This window comes from Pipra filicauda, unplaced genomic scaffold (assembly GCF_003945595.2).
Source record: "Pipra filicauda isolate LSUMZ 115617 unplaced genomic scaffold, ASM394559v2 scaffold27_size4233163_pilon, whole genome shotgun sequence".
Lineage (NCBI taxonomy): Eukaryota > Metazoa > Chordata > Aves > Passeriformes > Pipridae > Pipra > Pipra filicauda.
The window spans coordinates 382,958-407,361 of NW_024104398.1; the positions used below are offsets into that span (position 1 = coordinate 382,958).

The 24,404-nt window shown below is 40.8% G+C and overlaps 1 protein-coding gene across 2 annotated transcripts in view; it reads right to left on the bottom strand.

Moving 5' to 3' along the window:
* TTC7B (tetratricopeptide repeat domain 7B) overlaps positions 1-23,609 on the bottom strand; it is a 138,019-nt gene extending 114,410 nt beyond the window's left edge. The window contains exons 1-3 of one of the 2 annotated variants that reach the window (XM_027739980.2): positions 23,389-23,609; positions 3,284-3,438; positions 2,429-2,597 (exon numbers count right to left, since the gene is read on the bottom strand). In XM_027739980.2, coding sequence (XP_027595781.1) covers positions 2,429-2,597; positions 3,284-3,438; positions 23,389-23,509 — 445 coding nt within the window. In that variant the 5' untranslated portion in view covers positions 23,510-23,609. The remainder of the gene's footprint in view (positions 1-2,428; positions 2,598-3,283; positions 3,439-23,388) is intronic. The other variant, XM_039382669.1, reaches the window with a different exon arrangement.
* Positions 23,610-24,404: the final 795 nt, after the last annotated feature.

Consider the following 24,404-nt stretch of genomic DNA (forward strand, 5'->3'; position numbering starts at 1 on the left):
TATCTTTATATAATCCAGTTATCCTTGAACTTACAACAAGAAATACAAATCCAAGTGAAGCACAAAATCCCTGTAAGAATAACTCGTAATAGCTACAAACCTCAATCACCTCTGAAGAGACTCCAAATTCAGACTATAAAGTTTATAGTCCACTCTTACAAGGAGAAAGAAGAGAATCCAGCCGGAAGGGGAAAGAGAGTGAGAAATAAATGCACACTACTGGGTAGAAGCATATGTTATTTAGTTGTTAAGTACTTTAACCTGTCTAGACTTTGAATACTAAATTTAAGACTGCTCTGCGATTACCACCTCATTCTAGAACATACAAAGGACTATATTCTTGCAATCTTCTACCATGGGAATAAGGGAAATTAAAATTTATGAATCTGCTGAGAGAGTTGGAGTTGCTCAGCCTGGAAAAGAGAAGGCTCAACGGAGCCTTAGAGCACCTTCCAGTACCTAAACTGGCCTACAAGAAAGCTGGAGAGGGACTGAGGGCAGGTAGGGATAGGACAGGGGGGAATGGCTTTAAACTGAAAGGAGGCAGGTTTATGTTACGTATCAGGAAGAAATTCTCTATGGGAGGTGGTGAGACACTGGAACAGGTTAGGTTGCCCAGAGAAGCTGTGGATGCCCCATCCCTGAAGTGCTCAAGGCCAGGTTGGATGGGGCTCTGAACAACTTGATCTAATGAAAGGTGCCCCTACCCACGGTAGGGGGTTTGGAACTAGATGATCTTTAAGATCCCTTTCAATTCCATTTAAACTGGAAACAAAAAAGGATGTTTCTGAGCACAAACAAAACAACAACAAAACCCCAACAGTTTGCTTGGTTTGCTCAGGTAAACTGGTAGCGAGTCACCCAGTAGAAGTGACCAAACCAGCAAAATCCAATCAAGATAAATAAGGCTTCATATGCTGGTTTTCTTATCTCTTCTTTTAATCTCTAAATCTGAACCAACAAAACATTCCAGAGTAGAAAAGATACATATTTTTCTATTTTTGCATACATTATATTTAAATTAAGTAAAATTATTAATATTAATATTTTCTGCAAAATTTATGCCACTATGTTTCAACCATTTTATATCCTTATGAGGTCAAATAAAACAAAGAGTTGAGCTCTGGGAAAAGATTCAGTTGAATTACTGGGATTCCTTGGAGATATAAGCAAATTTAGGTACTTAAAGTTGATCAAGTCCAAGACTGCATTTTCCTGGAAAGAACATGACAAATTCAACAGACATCCTCACACACTTAAAAAACAATACAAGACAAAAAAACCCAGCCAAAATCCACAAGGCTGAGTGGAAGTGTACCCAAACCAGACATTGCTCAGAAGCCCACACAGATGTTGTGTGAGAAAACTGGGCAGACTCACATCATGTAGAACTCCCCACATACTCCCTTCCCACTGTGATCTAAATAGTGACCAGACTTATGAAGCATCCTTCTGTCTCTGCTACCAGTTACTTCCCTTATTTCCTTGACACCTCTATAGAGCATGATTCATGCTTGTCTAACGTTTACTAGAGGACTGTGTTGGTGGAAATCAGTCACTCTCTTCCAAGACTAACATTAGAAACAATCCTTGATCAGTTGTCAGTTAACACTATTGAAGTCTCTCACAAATTGTTTGCTGCCTTTGACACTCCTCTTGCCTTAACAAAAAGTACATGTGCAACCCAACCCAAGCTTAAACACAACAGACCAAAGCAAACATTTAGCTCAGTAAATTTTAATAAACCTCTGGCATACAAACTGACACTTTCCTCAACACACTGACCCAGCTTGAAGTCTATTACAGTTTTCTAAATTGAAGTGGCACTGCCACCTTAAGACACAAGGCCAGCATTACAATTATACTAGACCAGTAAAAAACAAAATACTTTTTAATTAACTTCACTTCTGTTTTTAAAAAACTATATCCATGTAAGAAAATTTCAAAAATAAAACTTGTAAGTCACACATTACTACTTTTCTCAATTAAGTGGCGATTTAGTTATGTGACATAGCTTAGGTTGAGCATTTTAACATTCAGTAAAAGGCATGACAGTGAATTAAGGTTCTCCATTCTGCCCACAGCAACCACAAAACTGCACTGCTTTTTGTAACTCTTAACTTTCAGCAACTTTTTAGTATTTAGCAACAGTTACTGTGACATTTATATACAGAAGGACTTTTAAATACACACACGCAAAAAACTTGATCAGGTGACAGTGCAGTCAGAATATTAATTGAGGTACATGTCCTGTCAGCCTAGCACAAACTCTGAATAATTTAAAGGACCCAAGCCATCCTCTTATTTCATCTATGAATATGGTACTCCACTACTGTGTTGATGATATTCACACTAAAAAAATTCAACTTCAGACAAGATATAAATTAAGTTTTAAAACACATTATGATACTGGAAAGAGCAATCATACCTTTTGTAGAATATGCTTCAGCAATCATCCGTAGCCTGTACGGTGGCACTGCAGTGAGCTGCAAGTCATCAATGCCAACTCTGGCATATGTATTCAGAGCTTCTTTGTAATCACCTTCCACATAGTTTAATTTGGCCATAATTAGGTTAGCTTCCTGTAGGAATTCTGGCTAGAAAGAAGAGAAATAAGAAAGGGTTTTTCCTCGGAAAACACACCTAGTTCCTTCCAATAATTATTAGATGTGTTTCCTGTATATATTCATGTAGAATATTTCTTCTAACAGAGCAACAAACCAACAAAATTCTGTCCCCTGTAATATTTGAGAAGCTTGAGGTAGGGGGGAATCCACAAAAAACTATTTAAAGGTAGCCTATCATTACAACCCCTCCAATGTTTTCTCTAACACCATAAGCACAGTTGAAAATCAACATGGCATCAAAACTTAATGATATATGTTCCACAGTCTACATATTTAATTCACACGAGTTCAAAGTATCAGGGCAGAATAAATGTCTTGAAAAAGAAGATTAATGGATGAATAAAGAAAGAAAAGGAAGAGAAATTAATACTCCCAGAAACCACAGGAAACAAAATGTTATAGATGACTGTAAAACAAGCTTCTTTTAATCTCTCAAAAGATGGGTGTTGAGTACAGAAGAGATAAGTTGATGTAGCAGCTACAACAACAGTTAAGTAAAAGAAGGGCTAGAATGGTTAAGAGCATCAAAAGGTTCTGACAGAAAATGCTCTCAGATATTAACCTCAATTTCTGCACCTCCAAATACAATTTAAGGAACCTTTCCTCAATACTACAATTTCAACTTTTCTAATTCTTGCTCAGGCTGATTTACATACCTTTAGATTTCCCCTATCAAGAGCTGCCGTGAGATGTTTCCTGACCTCAGTCAGTTTTGGCTGGGGGCCCCGTGGACTACTACTCTGTTTAAGAGTATTTTCCTTCAAAAATTGTTCTAGTTTGGACTCCCCGAGGAGAAGCTCTGCCATGTCATCTGTAAATAAAACCAAAGACAGGAAATATTAGAAATCATTTTATTTCACTACCGTTTCAGTGGAGACAGCCATTGCCTGAATTTTAAATAGAAACTAATCAAAGCAAACACAGCATCCAGTACTCAGGTTTATCATAAGTCATGTAGTACTTTGTTTTACTTTTCAATTTATCTTTTCCCAGCCTGGTTCATTGTAGAATCAAGTCTCATGAGTTTTAAGATATAAAGAATTAGAACACTAACCTAATGTCAGTATTCTCGCCTTCCTCCTTAAAAAGCAGCACTTGATTCCAAAGCTTTATGTAGCTTTCTGAACATGACAAGATATACTTCTGATACTCACTTTACCAAAAAACTGTTTTCAAATATGAATACTGATATTGGATTAATTTATTTGTTTGAAGTTACATGTCCTTCATGATGTCTTTGATCGCCATTCATATTTTGTCTGTAGATTTCACTCAGACCTTGTTAAGGCTCCAACCATCCCAAGTCTGAAAGTATCCCAGGTATGAAAGTCCATTTTCATCACTCTCCCAGTTTCTTAGGGCTTACCTAAGAAACTGGTCATCCTCTACCCAGGGCCACTAAACTTATTTTACTGAAATGTGTTAGTTCTTCCTCTAGTGAGAAGAGTGCTGTAAAAATCTTGGACTTGAAAAGACCTGGTCATGTCTTGCAAACAATGTCTGAATAATCCAAATATGTAATATCAATAAATAAAATAGACTTTTAGAAAGGAGAAAGGCAAAAAGTTATCAGTCAGAAAAGTGCTCATCACCTTTAGCACTGTCCCTAGAGGTTATGAAAAGGGACAGAAAGACCAGGGCATGCAGAAGTCAGTGTTACTGTAGAAGAAGAGCTTTCCCTCAGGAAATATATATCTTTCAGAAAGTATAAATGAATCAGCATTATCTTTTAATTATAGCAAACTTCAGTACAAGCCATTCTACAGTAAGCTATAAGGACCAATACTGTCCTGTAACATGTCCTACCAAGTAGAAAGACGAAAACTTAGAACTTTTTTTTTCCTTAAAACTTCCAGTTAACTGCTGATTCTTAAACCACAATTTCTTCGAGAGAAAGTTAAGAGACCAGACAAAATAACAGAAGCATCAAGGGAGCACTCATTTTTCCATTTATGTTTTTTATAGTGTGCTGGGAGAGATATCCATGGTAAGCTCAACATTTATTTGTTCTCAACTACCATTCACTTATGTTTTACTGTTTAAGCACTACTGGAAAAGTTCTTAGCATCCTGATGAAGACAAATCACACCGGAGATGCCACCTGGTTACCAGCCTGCTTAATTTTCATCTGATCATAGTTGTCAAATTCATCAATCTTAAATTTGTAGTGTCAGTTCCATTCCCAAAGTCCACCGAAAGGAGACCACTAAAGCTTCTCCTGATCTCCAGATCAGACAACAATTTGAAGTGTCACTTTCTGCATGCATCTTCTCTTAAGAGCACCTTTATGCCTCTTCACACGCCTTTGGTTTTGCCTAAACTGCGCACCTTCTGCTCAATTTATCCTCACAACTCTAGATCTAGCTTTGATACATGCTAGCCAAATATGCTGTTCCTTGAAACATAAGGAAGGGGAAAACAAACCCCTGGTTTGGTTTTTCATCTCCCTGACGCACCATTGCTTTAGAGACATTTGAAAAAACAATAACAATCACATCTTCCAAATACATATTAAAGGCATACAATTCCCAGTTTAAAAAAAATACTACTACCACTCAATAATACACCTAAAGTGTAATAATGAAACCTTATTACTCACTATTTGCCAACCAAAAAAATACTTTTATTTAGCTATTCAATGACCATATGGCAAATGGCACAGTTTGACATGCATCAGAAAGTCCATCATACAATTTGCACATCCCTTAAAAGTGAAGTTGATCAGTTTATAAAGCTTGACTGAAATGTTTTCATCTTAAACATCTGATGTGCAGTTTAAAAAACCAAATAAGAGAACTTAAACTTAAGTTCCAAAAATATAAAGGCTCAAAGTTTGTACACTATAATATTTTTGGTACAGCCTAGGATATACTGCATGGAAGGCTGGGTAATCTGGCACTCTGGAATGTAACATTTCTGAACAGAACTAGAATGAGAAGGTTTTACGGTAGGTAAGAAATATTTTGGTCATGCACAAGAAACCCCATTGTTAGCTGCAGCAGGAAACAAGTGAGTCTATCAGGGCTGAGCACATTTATGACTTAATATGGCTTGCAGAGTCTTTCCCGTGTTTCGTAAGCAAGGATAAGTTCCTTGCTACAGCATGAATTTCATGCACACATTATATCAGAGTACAGCAAAAAGCAGGGAAAGGGGTAGTACATGCTCTCAGCATAAGCACCTGGAGGGACCAACACCAGGCTTTGAAATTCCTTGTCCACAGCCTCCATTGCTCAAACACTTTGTAGAAAGAGCAGCCACCTGGTTCAACAGTCATGGCCAGCTGCATCTCCCTAGGAAAGGGCCCAAACCAGAAATCCCAGACTGCCTCCTACCCCAGCCACAGGTCCAGATTCTGGAAGGCTCAGAGCCTGTCTGAGGGCTGGGCTGAGGCTGGCCAAAGGCAAACGAGTACACTTTGCCCCCTGGAGAACAGGAGGAGAGCCAGCTAGAAACAGTCCTTTTCATTGGATCCAGCTCATCATCCTGGACCACACCATTCATCTGTAAACAGCACAATTGCCATTTTTAATTTCATAGGCTCTCAAAGCTCCTCTCATTTGAAGTCTATTTTAATGTATTACACCTGAAGTTTTAAATCCTTTGATGAAATAAAAGTAGAGAATGACCCAGTTTGTTCCCATGCACACAATGTTATCAGTATAGTTCCAGGAATTTTTGAAGCAATTTACACTAACTAGTTTTGTTACTCTTTCATTGAAGTCTGTTCAGCAAAAATGAAAAACAAAAGATATTTCAGTGTACTAAGTGAAGAAAAAGAAATAAAAAATATACTTCAACATTAGGGAAGGTACAGGATCATACATAGTTTCGAGCATTTCCACAGATTACAAAACCCCTCCAGATAGCCTTGTTCAACACTTGACTGTTCTCACTGTGGAATTCCTTGTTATCCACTCAACATTTCCCTTGCTGCAGTTTTTGTCCATAGTTTCCAACACCTTCAGTGCACATTTCTGAGAAGAGGCCACCTCTGTATTTGGCTGCAGTAGGATCCCCTCTTAGGCTTCCCTTTCTAAGATTTAACAAATGCAGCTTTCTTAACTGCTTCTCTTACGTCACTCACATTTGCCCTCTTAGCAACTTGGTGTCCCTCCATAGGGCTAACTCTGCTATATCAATATTCAGTTTAGACCCAAACCTAGATACAACATTCCAGATGAGTCTCATAAGTGACAAACAGTACAGGAATAATAATTTCTCTCAAAATGCTGAGCACGGTGTGAGGTTGGTCTTAACTTCTGCAAAGGTTTGCTGACAACTCACACTCCTTATCCAACTGGACCTTCAGATCCTTTCCTGCATCAATGCCTAAGAGGTTCCACTCCTAATACATCATAGATGAGATTTTTTTTTTAAACCTGTGATCAAACCTCTGAGCCCAGCCAGTTTCCAACTTACCTCCTAACCCACCAGTCTTTTCAGCTGAGCTACAAAATATACTGTGGGAAACTGTGTCCAAAGTCTAAACAGTTAAAGCCAATAATACCCACCATCTTCACTTCATCCCTACAGTCACTCACTTCTCATCAAAAGCTATCTGGTTGGCTTGTCCTTGATAAATCCCTGTCGACTGATCCTAATCATCTTCTTATCCTTCCAACCAGTTTCCAGGACATACTTCCTAATATTCTCAGGGCCTAAGGTTAGGCTGATCGACCTGTAGTCCCTGGACCCTCCTTCTCGACCTTCTTGCAAATGGCCATCTGTGCCTTTTACCAGTCACCAAGAATCACCCCAGTCACCAGGACCTTTAAACATGTCCATGCAATGACACTGGTCAGCTCTTTCAGACTCTTGACACAACCCACCTGGTTGTGAGAGACTCGCCTATGTCCCTCTGCACAACACAGCAGGCCTCTGTCAGGGCATAACTCTTCACTTCATGACACTTTTCAATCAAATGGAGTTATTTTCCATCCATAGCAACATATTTTATGCAAGTATTGATACATATACTAAAAAGCACAAATGGTACAGAAAAGTGCCATTTGCTCCAATAAAGTAAATCTTCCAAGAAAAGTAATATGTTAAAACGATTTTCTTTCATTTTTAAAGATACTCAGCATCTATTTCCCAGCAGTCTGTTTCCTGCATATTGTCTCTTTTCCTTCAAACGGAAATCTTGGTATAATTGATAAAAATCAACAGCTTGTGCAGTTTCAGTTTCAAGCTACAAACTAAACAAGAAATTAAACTGACCAAATATAAACACGATATTTCAGCCCAAACCTCCTTTGTTACAGACTTACTCCAAATCCCACATTTCATTTTCATAGCCACAGTATTATTATAAACTCATAGTAAAGTCAGATATTATGACCAAAATTACCCTTCTCAAAGATAGCTTTAGCACAACACTCCATAGGACTGCACTTTCTGCAACTATTCCATCTCTCTGGAAATCAAAGTGTAAGCTGCATGCACCATTCCATCTCTCTGGAAATCAAAGAGTATAAGCTGCATGCACAGAAAAGACAGATGGTTCTGTACACCAATGCAAGGCTGGTTAGTTTGGTGCACAGTTTAACATGTGCTGTGTGAAAGGCTCTCAGAGATCAGAGGCCCGTTCCAAACTTACAAAACTGTACTTCAGTTCACTGTATGCAATTATTTGCCTTGCAAAGAATAAGTCACTGACAGGTCCTTTCAGGACAGGTATTTTACCCAAAATATTCAAAAGACTCCAGTGTGTGTGATCTGAGTACACAATTTTTATTTATGAAACTCTTGAAAATAATACTTGAGGCCAGCATAGTAATGTCCCACACAGGAGAACAATGAAGATTAATTTTGCTAATTGTGCTTTTAAAGCTAAGTGGCAATTTAAAATAGGGTGAAAATATGTCGAACTGGTTACTCCAAGTTTTAAGGGATGTGCAAGTTGATACCTCCTCTCTGATGTGTACTCATCAAAACCAAAGTATTTCATTTAACAAGTAACATTCCTCTTTCCTTTTATTCAGTTTAATGCTTTGCTGAGCAAGCTCCATTTCCAAAGAAGGTTGAGGAAACATGAACATCAAACGTCAAAAAATAGCAAGGAAGCCAAATGACACCCTAAGACAAGTGCTTTGGTTTGAGAGCAATATCATCAAGGCTGTTTACAATTAAAAGAGTGAGGTCTATCAATTACATTCTTCAACACTTCAAATAGCAGAACTTCGGAAGTGCCAAAGAAGAAAGTGTCACGTGTGCCTTTCCCTCTCATATGCATTTCTTCAAGTAGGTCTCAAAAATTCTTCTGGTCCACACTCCTGTAACAAGCACTTCTTTAGTTAAGTTAAATACCGTAGATCTTTCTTTATGGAAAGGTAAGAACAGTTATACTGTGGACCAGCTGCCAGATATGTTTTGTTTACACAAACTGCAAAATTGTCAAGGAAGCACGTGAAACAACTAATTCTGGATTCTTACACTGAATTAGCTGAAGAACGGGTCAGACACTAAAGAAAATAAACCTTGCACTGCTAGGTGTGAAAATGCATGCCCTGAGGCATGAGGATTCGTAAAACAAAGTGCTGAAATCATTCCTATTACTAAAGGGGAAATAATCACTCTGCCTATAACCAAACAACAGCATTGGCATATGCAAGAGCAAAGTGCAGCCATTCCAGCTGCACCACAGAAAGAGGAAGACCAGCTTTATAAGACCAATTCTCACCCATTTGTGCAGAAGAACAAGGCAGGGATAGACCCAGATCTATCACTCTGCATAAAGTTGGAAAGATTATTCCTCTCTTGTACACAGATTTTTTCACACTGGGGAAAGTAAGAGGAGAGAAACATGAAGTCACCTCTTGAAAATTTAATTTAACCTCTCTCCGTCTTCCCCCTCTCACTCTCCCTCCCTTCACCTTAAGATAAGTTTCTTCCCTCTGACAACTACTTGAAAAATTATGATGTTGTCTCTGAAGACAGGACACAAGCAAGAACAAAGTGTTAGGGGCAAGCTGGCACACACTCTGGAACCACCCAGACACCTTAAGATGAGAATCAGAGTAGTCTATACACCCAGATATTTTGTTCCCATCACTGATGCAAGTTAGAGAAGCTAAGGATCCATACACTAGCCAGACACAGTGCAGCAACATGTAGTGCACATACTTTCCTTCAGAGGAAAGGTGGGAGAGAAAAAAAGTAGCTGTAACTTACAGATCCAATTAAGCATCAAAACAAAAGCTGTTCTTCTAGGTCATCCATCCACAGTACAACTCATACTTTCCCTGTACCACTGCTGCAGATCACGAGACACAGCATCACAAGAGAAAGAGTTACTGTCAGACTGGCTTTCATCACAGAAGTGCAGCACTTGCACAGCTGCTGGTGACTAACACTTGAAGACAACAGGTCACAGACTGCAAACCATAAAAGCCACTGCAAAGCAGAATTTTCTTATTTACTGAGTCACTCATCTGCTAAGTCAGTCAGTCAGGGCCAGACATCGGCAACAAACTTTTAAATCAAATTATTACTGAGCAAGTACTTTATTAACAAAGCATTGGCTCGAGGTGTGTCAACCATTCTGTGCCGGTAGGAATGAGACTCAATTGTGCTTATAACAAAAAGCCAATTACATGGACATTTCTGAAGGAAACCGTTTATGAAACTATAGCTCTGGCAGAGGTTTTCATCATCTTGAAATAATGTAAGTATTGTTTGAGAAGAAATTGTTTTTCTTCCAGTACAGTATGAGTGAACTAGATTACATTCTTCTATGAGACACTTTATAGAGACAGAATTAAACTGCGTAAAGTTGATACCTTGAAGTCTAGTGTTCTTTCAGCCAGTCTAAATAGATGCTTCAGAAGAACAGCAAACCTGTTTGAAAACAGTTTAGGTACCATGAAAACCAGTACCCACTTACAGAAAATGAAGGCAGTTATGGATCACTATAAAACTCTTGATTAAAGGAAAGACTCCTTCTTATTCATATATTTCTCTGCTGAAGAGTTCATCAACAGCAATTACTTGGTAGAATTAGGGGGCTGATGACTTTTATCACAATTGCATTGCAGAACCATTTCCTAACTGGAAACAGCCTCGCTTGCCCACCTGTTTCTGCAACATCACAGTATCGCTGAAATAATCCACCTCACTAATAGGATGCCCTCTGCCTATAATCAAAGGTAACTCTGAGCAGCTTGGAACTGCAAGACAAACTGAAGGATGCTTTAGGTGAAATGCCCATCTCTCTTAGCACTGAAAGAGAAAGCAAAAAACCCAGACATTTCTACACAAGCAAACTGCTTTCTTTCAGCTTAGAGAAAGCTTAGACACACTCATACAAAATGTCTTGAGAACAACCTTGTGCAGATATGACTCTCTCTCTTTGCAATGTCAATCAATAATAAACATCTTCAAAATGAGAATACAGGCTGGCATAAACACAGGGTAGAAAAAAACCCCACACATGATGACATGTCTCTGTAATATAGACTTTAAAAATATAATGAAAGCTGCTTTGCTACGTTATTTGTAACATCTGCTTTTTGAAGTAAATTCTTTACCATACCATTGGAATCTGAAGCAGCTACTCACAGAAAAACAAAACTGAAATACAAGATTAATCTTCATTTATCCTTTGTCAAGAATGATGAAGAATACTTATTACTATGAGCTTAAAACCATAGTCCATCTTGAAACATCCACTGAATCACATGCTAAAATGCAAAATAGCCACCTTTCTGATGAATGGTACCACAACCTCCAGGCACTTGTTGAAGAACCCAGGGGTTGTTAGCATGCTAGGTGAGAGGAATATCTAGCTCTAAATTCCTTTCTAAAAGTAAGAAAAAAAAAGCCTAGCTCAATACAGGTTAGAAGCTCTGCCTCTTGCCTTCAGAGTCTCTCCCCAAGAGATGGCTTTAAAAGTTCATTCAGTTCCAGAGTACACCAGGACACGTTCATAGCGAATGATGATGTGGTCTCAATAGAACTAATGAACCTGCTTGCTACCTGTTCTTCTGTAGGGCACCAAATAACTGCTCTGCTGAAGTATTACTTTTCCTGTGGTGGCTCAACAGTCTCAGATAAAAACAAGGCAAAATACTGAAGTTTGTCTAGACCATGTCTGCCATCTATGTGGTTTCTGAAGTGTTCCTAATATTAATGCAGAAAAAGTAATTTTTTAAGGGTCTGACAATTAATATTTTCAGTGTATTTTTCCATCACAAGGAAATACTTGAAAGGTACAACACAAACACGCCTCTTGGACAACATAGTTGCTACCACTGCTACAGCAACAACTATCAACAACCCTGCTCTGGTATCAAGTCTCTATGCACCACAGGTTTCTCTGCAATGAAATATCCATGACGCTGCTGTGGTGCACTGGCAAGAATACACCCAATTCTATGCTAACAACAACAGTTACAATGGAGCCTTCCTCCACAGCTCAACATCTAGAGCAAGAAATTGTGTATAGAAAACCACTGTTTCTTCCTTATATGCCATATGGCATTGAGTAAAAGAAATACTTTTAGTATTTCATTTCACTTTCTTCTGAATTACACAGCTGCAAGAAAAAAGTACAGAATTAGGATAAAATCTCCGATTACAATGATTTAAGCGAAGAGGCTCAAAACCTCACACTCAAGCCCTGAGGATGTGAATTTGAGTAGGACGTATTTAGGAATAGGAAATACAGAACAAACTAGCTACAGAATCTGTAAACAAACAAACTTTACATCTAGAAGCATGTTATATCACATGTTGTATTGCTTCACCCACTCTCCACAAAAATCTTCAGTATCTCAGGTAACATATTTCAAACTCTTAAAAAGCACAATTGTCCAAATGCATTGAAGTCTAAAGATTATGGTTATCATTAGTTTCAAATGAAGATACTGCATGAGGTGAGATGGATTAGATGAAGCATGGAGTTGTAAGAACAGAAGAGACTGCTGCTTCACCTGCTCGGTACTGGATTCCAGAAAGAAAAAGGAATAAGAAACTCAAGACTAAAAATAATTAAAAAAAAAAAAAATCAAAGAATAAGGGTAGGAAAGAGCCAAGGGGTAAAAACGACAAGTATGAGATTTCCACTATCCCAGTGGGACCATATGTTGATATGCAGAACTCCAGCAAGTTGAGATTTGCCTTGTAATCCATCTTCTGATGCTTCGAAACTTCCCAGAGGGAAACTAGCTTGGGAATGAGAAAGGAAACTATTCCTTCTCAATCCCTAAAACTCTTACTCTCTCTAAAGGTAAAACTAAACACTCAGAGTACTGAAGAACTGCATGTTCCAGTAACTGGAGATAATTTTTTTCTCAGACTTCCTATAACATAATGGAATATCATTATGCCTAAATATAAAAAGCCAAACTAAGGAATTTTATCCAGGAATGGGATGCAGTAAGAAGGATCCCAAAGGGGTCAACTGCTACATATAGTACCCAGACAAAAATTTCAAAGTGAACTTTTTTGTAAAAACAGCTGAAAACAAGAAAAACCTTATAGCATCACACAGAACATTTATTAAGAAAGCCATTTTGAAATAGAGCTTTCTTCCAGAGGAGGATCTGGAAATCCTGGATCCAGAACTGATTTAATATTCAACAGGCAGAAGAAGCATGAAACACATATTTTTAAGCCAGGAACAAGTTGACCATACACTGAAAGCAAACACATTTGCTTTGATCACAATGCATGTAACAGTAAGAGCATTGGCTTAAAGAGGAATATTAGCAGAAATCTCCAAGTACTCATTCAACTCTGTGCTCAGCACTCAGTAACTGACCAGAAGTTACTCAAACTAAAATAAATGCTAAAACTAATCTTAGATTTCTACAAGGTTTACATTAAAGACAAGAAAAACAATATATGGATAGACAGGTGTCACTTATGATTCTATCACTAAGTAGCAAGAATTCACAGCATCACAGGATGACTGAAGTTGGAAGGGACCTCTGGAGATCATCTAGTCCAACATCCAACGTCCCTGCTCCAAGCAAGATTGACTAGAGCAGGTTGCCCAGGATCTCATCCAGCCAGGTCTCTGGGGACAGTAGAAGAGTATCTAAAGAACATGTGCAGACCAACAGGCACTACTGGCAGAAAGGCTGCAGACTGATGCAGAGGATACACAGGTAGAACCAGAAGCACAAAATACAGAGTCAGCTGTTCAAAGAAATTGAACTCCAGTTCCCAACACCTTTAATTATACACAATCATTTGCTCCTCTGCCTCTTAAGTACACAGAGGGCATGGGCATGGCGCCTTTTTACTGTGCAGTTATGCACCATCTACACAATTTTCCTGCTTGACAGCCAAAACTTGCTTTAAAGAAAAATATTATAGGTTTTCCAAACTGTTCATGCATAGACAAATTTACTTTCAAAGTACCTCTACTACTGAAATGTATTTTATGACAGCACATATTAAGAAGAACAGAAAACTGCAGCAACTTTTGAATTATGCTACTTTAACGTTGGTGGGTTTTTAATATTCAAGCTCCCAAATTTTGTGAAATGTTAAGACCATCAGAACAGTAAATAACTGGGCTAGGACAGTCACAATGTATCATCTAGAATACTGAATCAAACCTGGCACATTCAGTCAAACACAATGCAAAACCAAGAAATAAGAATGTATGTCATACCCAACACTGGGAGCATAAAGTGTGGGAAAAAGGATCATCATCATCATCATCTTTGGGTGTTAACTGGAAAGGATTCTAGTAACCACACTGAGGAAGAATGATCAAAATTTAGGTTCTTCCCATTTATGTTTGTTTAGGATATAAAGATCAAAGAGTGCCTTGGAGAACAGGAAAAACACATGCTGTGAGAGCTAGAAATTCTTTCCAGTCTTGCTTGTTGCTATGATTTATCTCTCAAAGGACAAACCAGTCTTCCTGTTCCTTCTAACAACAACAAAATACTAGAGACTATTTAGATGGAAGGCAAAAGCCAAGCCATGCCACGGGGACAGTGCCTCTCGTCCATTCTGTACCAAACAGCTACATTACAGCACAGTGCAAATTTCACAGAATAACAGAATCACAGAATATGCTGAGTTGGAAAGGACCCACAAGGATCAGAGTCCAACTGTTAGTCCTGCACAGGACCATCCCCAAGAGTCACACCATGTGCCTGAGAGTATCATCCAAATGCTTCCTGAACCCTCAGGACTGGTGCTGTGACCACTTCCCTGGGGAGCCATTTAAAAGATGATGACAATGGAATCCAACTTTGGTTCTCCTGAAAAGGTAAAGAAAATTATTGACAAAAAAGAGAATTATTGATTAATTGTCAGGTCAGAAGAGGGACATTTTTCATCTATGGGATGACCCAAAGCTCAGATGAAAACCCACAAATGAGCCTCTGTTCCCCAGAGGACAAGATCCTGCAGTTCTATACCATTTCCAGTCTCCTCCTCTTCCATCTCCAGGTTCAACCTGAGAAAACTCAACAAGTAAATTCTTGAAAGGTAGTATCCTACATCTGTCAGTCTCAGAGACGACTGTCTCAGATACACAACCACCAGTGTTAGACAGAAAGCACCTTTTGGCAACTTTGTTGGTTGGTGTTTTGGGGAGGTTTTGGTTGGTTTTTTTGGGGGGATGGGTTGTTTTTGGATTTGTTTTTCTTTAATTCTACCAGGTGTTCTAACAGCAAAAAGTCCCTGACTTCTGCCTTTCCTTAAACCCAGCTCTAAAGCAATCCCATTAGAGCCTTGACTAATACAGAGCATTTTCTTTCCATTAAGGTAAAGCAACTGTAATTAAATGGTAAAAAGAAAAACAGGAGTGTGGTTGGAAGCTGAGCCCAGTAAAATCTGAATTTGAGATAAGGCACACTTAAAAGATAAGGAACAACTTGTTCACATAATTAAATGCAGAAAAATATGGGAGGGCCTGGAAGCTGCTGATGTTTTCATATCTTGGTTGCCTTTGCAAAAGTTTTATGGAGATAAACCAAGTTATCAGGCTCAGGTGAGCTGCATTCAAGATTCATCTAGAGACAAAAGGGATTTCCCACCTGCTTTTTGTTAAAGAAGCACAGATAATATGAGATTACAGTACAGGATTTCTGTTCATGCATACACGTTTGAGTGGAATCAAAATGTGTAAGCATGAACAGAAATTCTTTATCACCAGTGGGGTGATGAGTGGGTTGGGAACTTGCAGAAACTCATGCAACACTTCCTGAAGCAACAGAGCAACTGATAACATCACTGATCAGAGCAGCTACTAAAAACTGCCACTATGCATTCTGCCACACATTTGCTGACACCAGAGAAATATCCAAATTCAGCACTCTCTCTCTCTCCACCGCCTGGAGCAGAGATCAAATGCTCTCCAATTATTCAAGGTCTTGCTACCCACAATATCACACTATTAGCCAGATATCCTCACTCTCTCCAATTTATCTCAGCATCTCATCACTTTTTACAAAGCTACTATCTTCAGTTACTCTTTATCAGATCGCAAATTAAAGTGTTCAGTGCAAGGTAAACTGAGGAGAATTTAACCTCAAATTCTAAAATTTTATTATTTATAAAACAGATTTGAGGGAAGGAGGAATGGCTTACATCTGGTATGGTTAAGGACCTTCTGCCCTCTTCTTTACTGCCATGCAAATCAAACTCAAACAAAAGTGGTATCAATGATCCTAAGTTTATGCCAATGAAATTATTTCCCTATAGAAAAGTTAATACTAACTAACCTTTAACCCTTTAAGATAGGTTAAAGGAACCTAGAAGAGCTACAATATAGACATATAGCAGTATCTATTCACTGATAAATCTGGCTACCATTTCTTCTTGTAACTTTAAACACAGCAAAACTTCAACCAACACAACACTAATATTTGAGATGTCTGATTTCTAATATAATTCCATTCATGATATATGAAAGTATTCTTATAAATGTAACCAGTTATAAGCTCCAAATATGAAAAGTAATTAGTTCACTCTACTCAGATGAACTACATGCTTCCTCACAGCGGGAGAATAAAGTTCCCCTTGCCTTTGCCCTTCACTGGCTGCTGCCACTGTTCATTTTCCACCAGCTGTTGAACTATTCAGACCCCTGTAGGAGGCAAATCAGCTCGGCAAGCCAGCAAACACTAACCCCAGAACAAGAAGCATAGAGTTTTCTGCTGGCTGTCCCAGCACAGTAATTCCCACCTCTGGTGTTCATCAACCCAAGGGAGAGGCCAGGAACACATAACCGGAGAAACTGCATAGAGAAGCAGCAGCTTGAGCAAAGGCAGGCAGAAAGAACCTCCTCCACATAACAAGAGCAAGGTGTTAGACCAGCTTGGTTACTTGTGAAATCATACTGACTATGCTTCCATTTTCTATTCCAGATGACAAGTCAGTTGGAATACAAGCAGCAGATCTACATCATCACTTATACTGTTATAACACCCCTGGCTATCTGAAGAAACAAAGCTGTCAGTCAAAAATAAAACAACACATCTTAGTACTGTCACAATCTTTGGTCTTCATTCAGAAAAATGTCTGTCCTTAGTAAACCTGTTCTGTAAATATGATAGTGAATGCAATAGGAGGCAAACAAAAAAGATAACAAATTAAGAGGGTGCTTCATTTCCACTTTAGTGGACATGCAAAAAGGCATGTCACATGGTCTGCAAAGATCTCTTAGGAAAGCTTTGCATATATAAATTGCACTACAAACTGTATGTATAAAAAAAACCAAAATAAATTTGGTAAGCACCTTCTAAGTAGGGCATGAGTCCTAAGAGGTTTAGAAATCCCTTGTTTACTCTGAGGATAAGCTTTAACCATACATCTGAGGTCTTGTATTTCACAAGGCAGTGAAACGGATGAAAACTGATGTTTCTATTTTTATGTTCTACTTATATCAAGATAAGGAAGCAGCAAAGAAGGTGACAAAATTAGATATGTAAAATAATTCATAATCTTTTGGGTTTGCTACTTCTCTCTGTTCCCTTATTCTGCCAGGCTAATTGTGAGGAACAGTATAATAGGAAATTATAGAAACAAGGTGTTGATAGGAAAGGCAGTCAGAGAAGAGATCACGCACAAAACAAACCAAACAAAAATGGGATAGCAAAAACTCACTTGGTAAGAAAGCAGTGTGTTATAATGTTATTGTATTTCCACCAGTAAACTTGATACCTGTAGGTAATATTCTATTTTCATGGCAATGTCACAATGCTCTTGGTAGCATACAGATCCATGAACTTCCTTGGTATACATTCTCTCCCCACAGTAATGCAATATTTCACACTGGCTAAGGTTTCTACAGAACTACATCATTCTACCTCATTTGAACTATAAAAATTCGCCTCCTCAGTGCTTTTCCCAACAGAGCCATACATCTCACCGAACTTGAACAAGGTCACATTCTGACTGCAGCAACAATGAATGGCCGGAAACACCCATGGAAATTCATGGATCCTTTATTTTATCCATTTAGCTCGCTACTGAACCAACCTCTGATTTCCTCACTGTGTTCCCAAAGGAAGGAAAGAAAACATGAGAGCGCTGATGTCCTAAAAACGCCTTGCGCAGACACAACCTTCACACTGAGGTCCATTGTCAGTGCTTCCTCTGAGACACTACTGTTTCATCAAAAATACCTGACTTGCAATCAGCTTTGCAAAGTGATTGCTAGCTTCCAAAATTATCATTCAAGTACCATAAAATTCCAGACACCATGAGAATCCCAATTCCTAAAGCTATGAGTGATACAAAACTTACATTAAAGCTGTTGCAGAGAGGCTTCAAAACACAATCCTCAAAATCCCAAACACTTCAATATAATACATGAATCATCTGTATAACCAAAGCCATGATAAACTCACTGAAAAAAACCCATAATTCTTATTTTCAATCTTCGAGAAGAGCAACTTTACAGAACTCTTAAAAAATAAAATTTTTAAATGAAAATAAAAAGGGGATTTCAATTATATGCGATCATTAGAATCAAAGTGCTGCAGTCATCACTAGCTATTTTGGGGACTGCTACACTAAACCGTGATCTTCGAGAAAATCTCTCTCTTACGAAATGTTGCGTTTCATACGTAACTGGTTTTGATGCCAACCAAGTTTTCCAAGACAAAGCTGTACATGGTTCTCCTACAGATTAAGGCCTTTATAAAAGCAGCCCATTCAGACTGGCTTAAAATTTAAAAGAATCCTATAACGAATGTTTCTCAGTTGTGGGCACATTTTAAAATACATTCTCATTAATTTCAGATATTCAACATTTACTATTTTGCCTCTTCCAATATTCTGTGAACAAGTAATTTTGTACTCAAAGCTTTCACTAACTCTCATAACCATGCTTCATCCCCCTGGTGTTCATGTGCAATGTGAGACAAACTTCAACAAACAAGCAAAATTTCTTCAGATCATTTGCTTAGAAGAGGACTGTTGTGGTTTAAGCCCAGCTGGAATTAAACACCACACAGCCGCTCCCTCAACAGCCCCTTTCTGCCCCCCATCCCAGTGGAATGGGGAGGAGAATCAAAAACTTTTATGTTAAGAACAGTTTAATAATTGCAAATACAGTAAAATACAGTAATAATGGTAAATGGTAATAATAATGATAATGAAAAGGAAAAAACAAGCGATGCACAATGCAACCGCTCACCACCTGCTGACCGATACCAGATCCCCCTTCCCAAACCCAGAGGCTGCCTTCCAGGCAACTCCCCCCAGTTCATACACTGTGCATGACATTCTGTGGTGTGGAATATCCCTTTGGTCAGGTTGGGTCACCTGTCCCAGCCTTGCCCCTCCCAGCTTCTTTTGCTACCTCCTCGCTGGCAGAGCACGAGACAAGAAAAGAGTCCCTGACTTAGGATAAACACAGCTTAGCAAAAAAACAAAATATCGGTGTGTTACCAACACTATTCTCATCCTGAATTCAAAACACAGCACCACAACAGCTACTGAGAAGAAATTAACTCTACCCTAGCTGAAACCAGGACAGAACCTAAGGTTAGTTAGTTAAACCAGCTGGGAACACTCACCAAGTTTCATTAGTGTACACTGATTTAAGATTTCACTCCTAGCAACTTGGGGTTTGTCTCAGTTCCATTTGAAAATTGATACTCAGGATGTGAACACTCGAGGATGGCACCTTTCTTGCAACCAAACAGCCTACAGCCCAGCCAAGGACCTTGGCATCTTTGGGACCCTCAAGGCAGCATGATGATTTATTTCTCTGCCAGCCGCCAGTTTTTGAAAATCCTGTTGTGCAGGGTATAAACGGCAAGGTGCTGGGAGTAGAGGAGCTGCGGGAATGGCTCCTGCAGGAAAAGGCCAGGGGTTGTTCTGTCCCAGGCCCAGCTGGCTCCAACAGAACCACAGCAAGACACAGCTGAGCCCCTCAGCAAAGCTGACAGCACCTCTGGGAAGCTGTATTTAAGAAAAGGCAGAAAACACCACAAAACAGAACAAAAGGAGCGAGAAACAACAAAGGAAACACCACCAAGGTCAGAGGAGGAGGAGGAGGTGCTCTATGGTGCCAGAGGAGGAACCCAAGGGAGGTGCCAGGGAGGACACAAGCCAGAGCAGGTGGATATACCCTGAAGGAACTGTGGCACATGGACAGCCTGTGCCAGAGCAGATTCTTCTTGCTGAAGGACTGCTGGCAGTGGGGAACCCATGCCAGAGCAGAGGAAAAACGTGAGAAGGCAGGAGCAGGAGAAAGAAGCCACCTCATGCCAACTGTAACCCCTTTGTCCCCTGCATCACGAGGCACAGGAGTGAAGTTCAGCCTGGGAAAGGGGGGAGGAAAAATGTTACTTTCATCTCTGTCTTCCTCTTTCTGTCTCTATTTTAAATGGCAGTAAATTAAAGTCATTTACCCCAAATCAAGCCTGTTTTGCCCAGAACAGTAATTAGTAAGTGGTCTCCCTGTTTTTATTTAAAGCTACAAATCTTATCCTATTTTCTGTCCCTGCCCCACTAAGGAAGGGGAGAGACTGAGCAGCTGGGTGGGTATGTGCTGTTAGCCAACTCACCACCCAGCACATAACAGTTTTGACCCAATCTTTAACAGGAATGCTGATGAAGCAAGAGCTCAAACCGAGATTTGTGTTACATGGCATGAATCTCATTACTGCTGCTGAGTCCTGGTTCTGAAGTAGACAAATATAATCCAAATTGGCTAAGTGCCTAACCAATCTGAGTTAGGTTAAAGACCCTTTTTTCACCCATCCATCTATCTATCTATCTGTCTGTCTATCTACCTATCCTTTGTGAAAAGCAATGCAAGTCACAGGCTTGACAGAGGACATACATTTCCTATGATCCAAATTGTTACTACTACAGAATAGCAAAGGCAGTGAGCAATCCATTAATATTTCTCTTCTCTCTTGATCTTAGAGCTCCTACTTCTATGAAGGAGTACATAGGATCCATCAGCAGAACTAATCAGAACAAATACAAAAATCAAGTCCACTCAAAATACTGCACCTCTCAAGTGCTGCATTTCTTCAGAAGTACATACTATTGCCACATGCATCCACACAGACCTTCATCCTGGGAGCTTCACTGCTATTTCATCCTTCATCTAATTTGGGTTGTGAGCTTCAAGGAATGGGAACTTGCTAATAGGAGATTCTGTATCAATGCAAGACAGTCCAAATAATAATGCACACCATTAAAATTTCTGTCAAGTTCTCTAATCCCTAATTACAAACAGAAGGTAAAGTAACAATCTATTCTTTTGCGATAGTGCAAGACTGAAGAAAATACAAGAAGGCTTCCCCAAAGGATTCCTTCCCATGTGTGTTCAAAGAGCAATAAATGCTGTTCCTAGCAAGGTTGATATCCTCAGTTAAAATGCTCCAGCATTCAAGAGTTGGAGCCAATTCCCTACACACCAATATATGGATAGAATGAAGATCCCCTTCCCCTTCTGCACTCCCCCAAGCTTTTAAATAATTCCTATGACATATTGTTACACATTCAGCCAAAACACAGATCTTTCATTATCCATTCCCAAGTCAATTTGTAAAACTGAACATTACCAGAGAAGGATGGAGTAAAGTTCGGAGTGCTTTTTTTTCAGTTGATTGCTTCAGATGTACTAACAACAGGGATATGCATCAGAGCACCTTTCAGTTCATATCTCTCTCCATGGATGGAACAGAGGCATTGTCTCTCCTTTTTAATCTTACTAGCTGATAACCTTGACCTGCAACCTGTTAGGTACACCAGGATTTAGAACACAAACTTCCAGTTTTAGACAATCAACAGCGGGTGAAGATATTTCATTAAATAAATTACTCTCTTCCTGTGTTACTCCACTATGAAAGAACAGCCCAGTGCAAATCACTTCACTTACTGACTGTTGATGTTCTCAGTTACCTAGACTTGGAAGCCATGACATTGATTTAATCATTCATGTGCTGTCAAAGAGATAAAATCTACATATGATACTTTCCCATGTTTTAAATATCAAGGAATGCTTCAATAATTTGTATTTTGACTGGTATAGAATCTAGAAGATGCCTTAATAGGAAAACCACTGAAGTGTAAAGTTATGCAGATTGCATAATCCTCTCTGATATGCTTCACTTAGGTAAAAAGTATGTAGATTGGAGAAATTTAAGTCAAATTGTCAATAACATCTCCTGTCTAGCTCTCCCTACCTGTCTGAAATACCTTAGTACATCTTAAAACTATGAAGATCATACTTCCCAACTGGACAGCCAAATCACATTTGCCTTTGCTTGAAGTGATCTCTAACTAGTTCATAGTCTATCACTCAATGATGCATGTCCTGAAACTAAATATAAAACCTTCCACCTTTTCACTCAGGTTTATTTTTAGTAACACCAGTGTCAGGATCACCACCCAGTTGTTCTTAAGGCCAACCCATGAAAGGTTATCTACTATCCATCCATTCATTCTTAAATTCTCTCTCTCTCTTCTTTGAGTCAGGTTTTTCCTTTTATTTTTATTTCTATACACCTGAATGATGCAGTTTTCTTCCCTGTCTAAACGTGCAAAGCTATTACAGCCTTCACAACTGATGTCAACCTTATGCTCATCCTCTCTCTGCTAACTTTAGCACCTCTGAATTCACCCCAAGTTCTGTCTTTGCAGACTTGACTGCTCTCTGAAAATACCTCCAGGTCCACCTCAAGCCCATGAGTGAGCCCATAGAGGCTGACACTATCCTCATACACGGAATGAAGGCATCCATGGCAAAGAAAACTTCTCTTGTTCATCAGGCACAATTCTTTAGATAAACATTTTGAATTTTGTGATACAATAAATAAGAGACCAAACAAGCTACTCATATTATTTATAACGAAATAAATAAAGCTGCACTACATTGCTGAGGTATGCTTTTAAGAGAAAGGACAGAAGCCTTCCTACGACAGGCTGTGCACAGATCCCCCGGCAGCGCACAGAAGGACATTTAGGGCTTTATGCACACTGTCAGCATGTGTGCCTGCAGAACTGCAGCGCTCGTGACCAGTGTCGGGCTGCTCAGCACTTCGGGCCTCTGTCACTCCGCAGGGCCGCGCTGCCGCCGACGCGGAGCGCGGCCCCCCCCCGCACCCCGGCGGTGCGGGACCCCGGCCCCGCTCCCGCGGCGCTGAGCGCTGTGCCCTCGGCCGGGCCGGGCCGGGCCGGCCCTGGGCGGCTCCCGCCTCCCGCCGCCCCCCGCGCCGCTCCCGCATGGCCGGGCCGCCCCCCCGGGCACCGCGGGCCCCTGTGGCCGCCAGCCCGGCTGCACCTGCCGGACCCCCGCCGCCCCCCGCCCGCGCCGCACCGTTCGCGATGAGCTTGGCCGAGAGCTGCTTGACGAGCTCGGGAATCCGCTCCCACTGGCACTCCGAGCGGCACCGCTCGATCTCCGTCTCCAGGCGCGAGCCCGCCTTCCTGGTGGCCATGGCCGGGCCGCGGGGCCCCGGCGGGGTAGGGGCCGTGGCGGGCGGGGGGAGGCGGGGACGGGCGGCGGCGGCGGCCCCGGAGCGGCGGAACTCGAGCGCTGCGGCCGCGCCGCGCTGGCGGCACCGCGACCGCCCCAGCGGCGCCCCCTGGCGGCCACGCGGGCGGGGCGGGGCCAGCGGCGGGGGGGGCCGGGCCGGGCCGGGCCGGGTCTGGCGGGAGCGGCCGCTGCCGGAGGTCCCACCACCGCTCCCGGGGCTGCGGGAGGGACAGACAGACAGACAGACAGACAGGGAGGGAGGGGACGAGTCTGCCCAACGCCACCGCCGTTCGTAGCGGGGCCGGTACCGCCAGGCTGCCGCGGGCACCGGCGGGAGCTGCTTCTTCAGAACCCACTTACACACGGGTGGGAATGGCACGCTCAGCTGATTTCATCCTTACACCGGCGAACGATGACCACAGGCCCCCTTTCCCCCCCCATCTGATTTACTTTCCCCTTCCACAAAATGTAGCGGAAAACTGGTTCCTGCCCGTCATTGGTCGCCTCTTCACCTGCCTTGGCACCGCTCACCACCCTTCGCTTGGTGCTTTTAACCCATTTCACGGCCTTCTCCCCTTGCCCTCTCCACGTTCGTACCTCACACCACTCCCAGTAGCCGACAGACCCTCGCACGCCGTGTCCCACGCCACGGCACAGCCCAGCGGAGCCACCGGCGCAAAACTCACCTGCGCCTCAGTCAAGGGGAGAGCAGGGCCTGTGTAACAAAGGTCCGCACTGCACAGAGATCGTGCCCTACGTTTTGAGAAAATAAATGCATTTCCAGCATTTGGGAGAAATAAAAATACTATCTGAAACAATTCCAGTGGGACTGTGTATCTTTATCAAGTGCTACATCA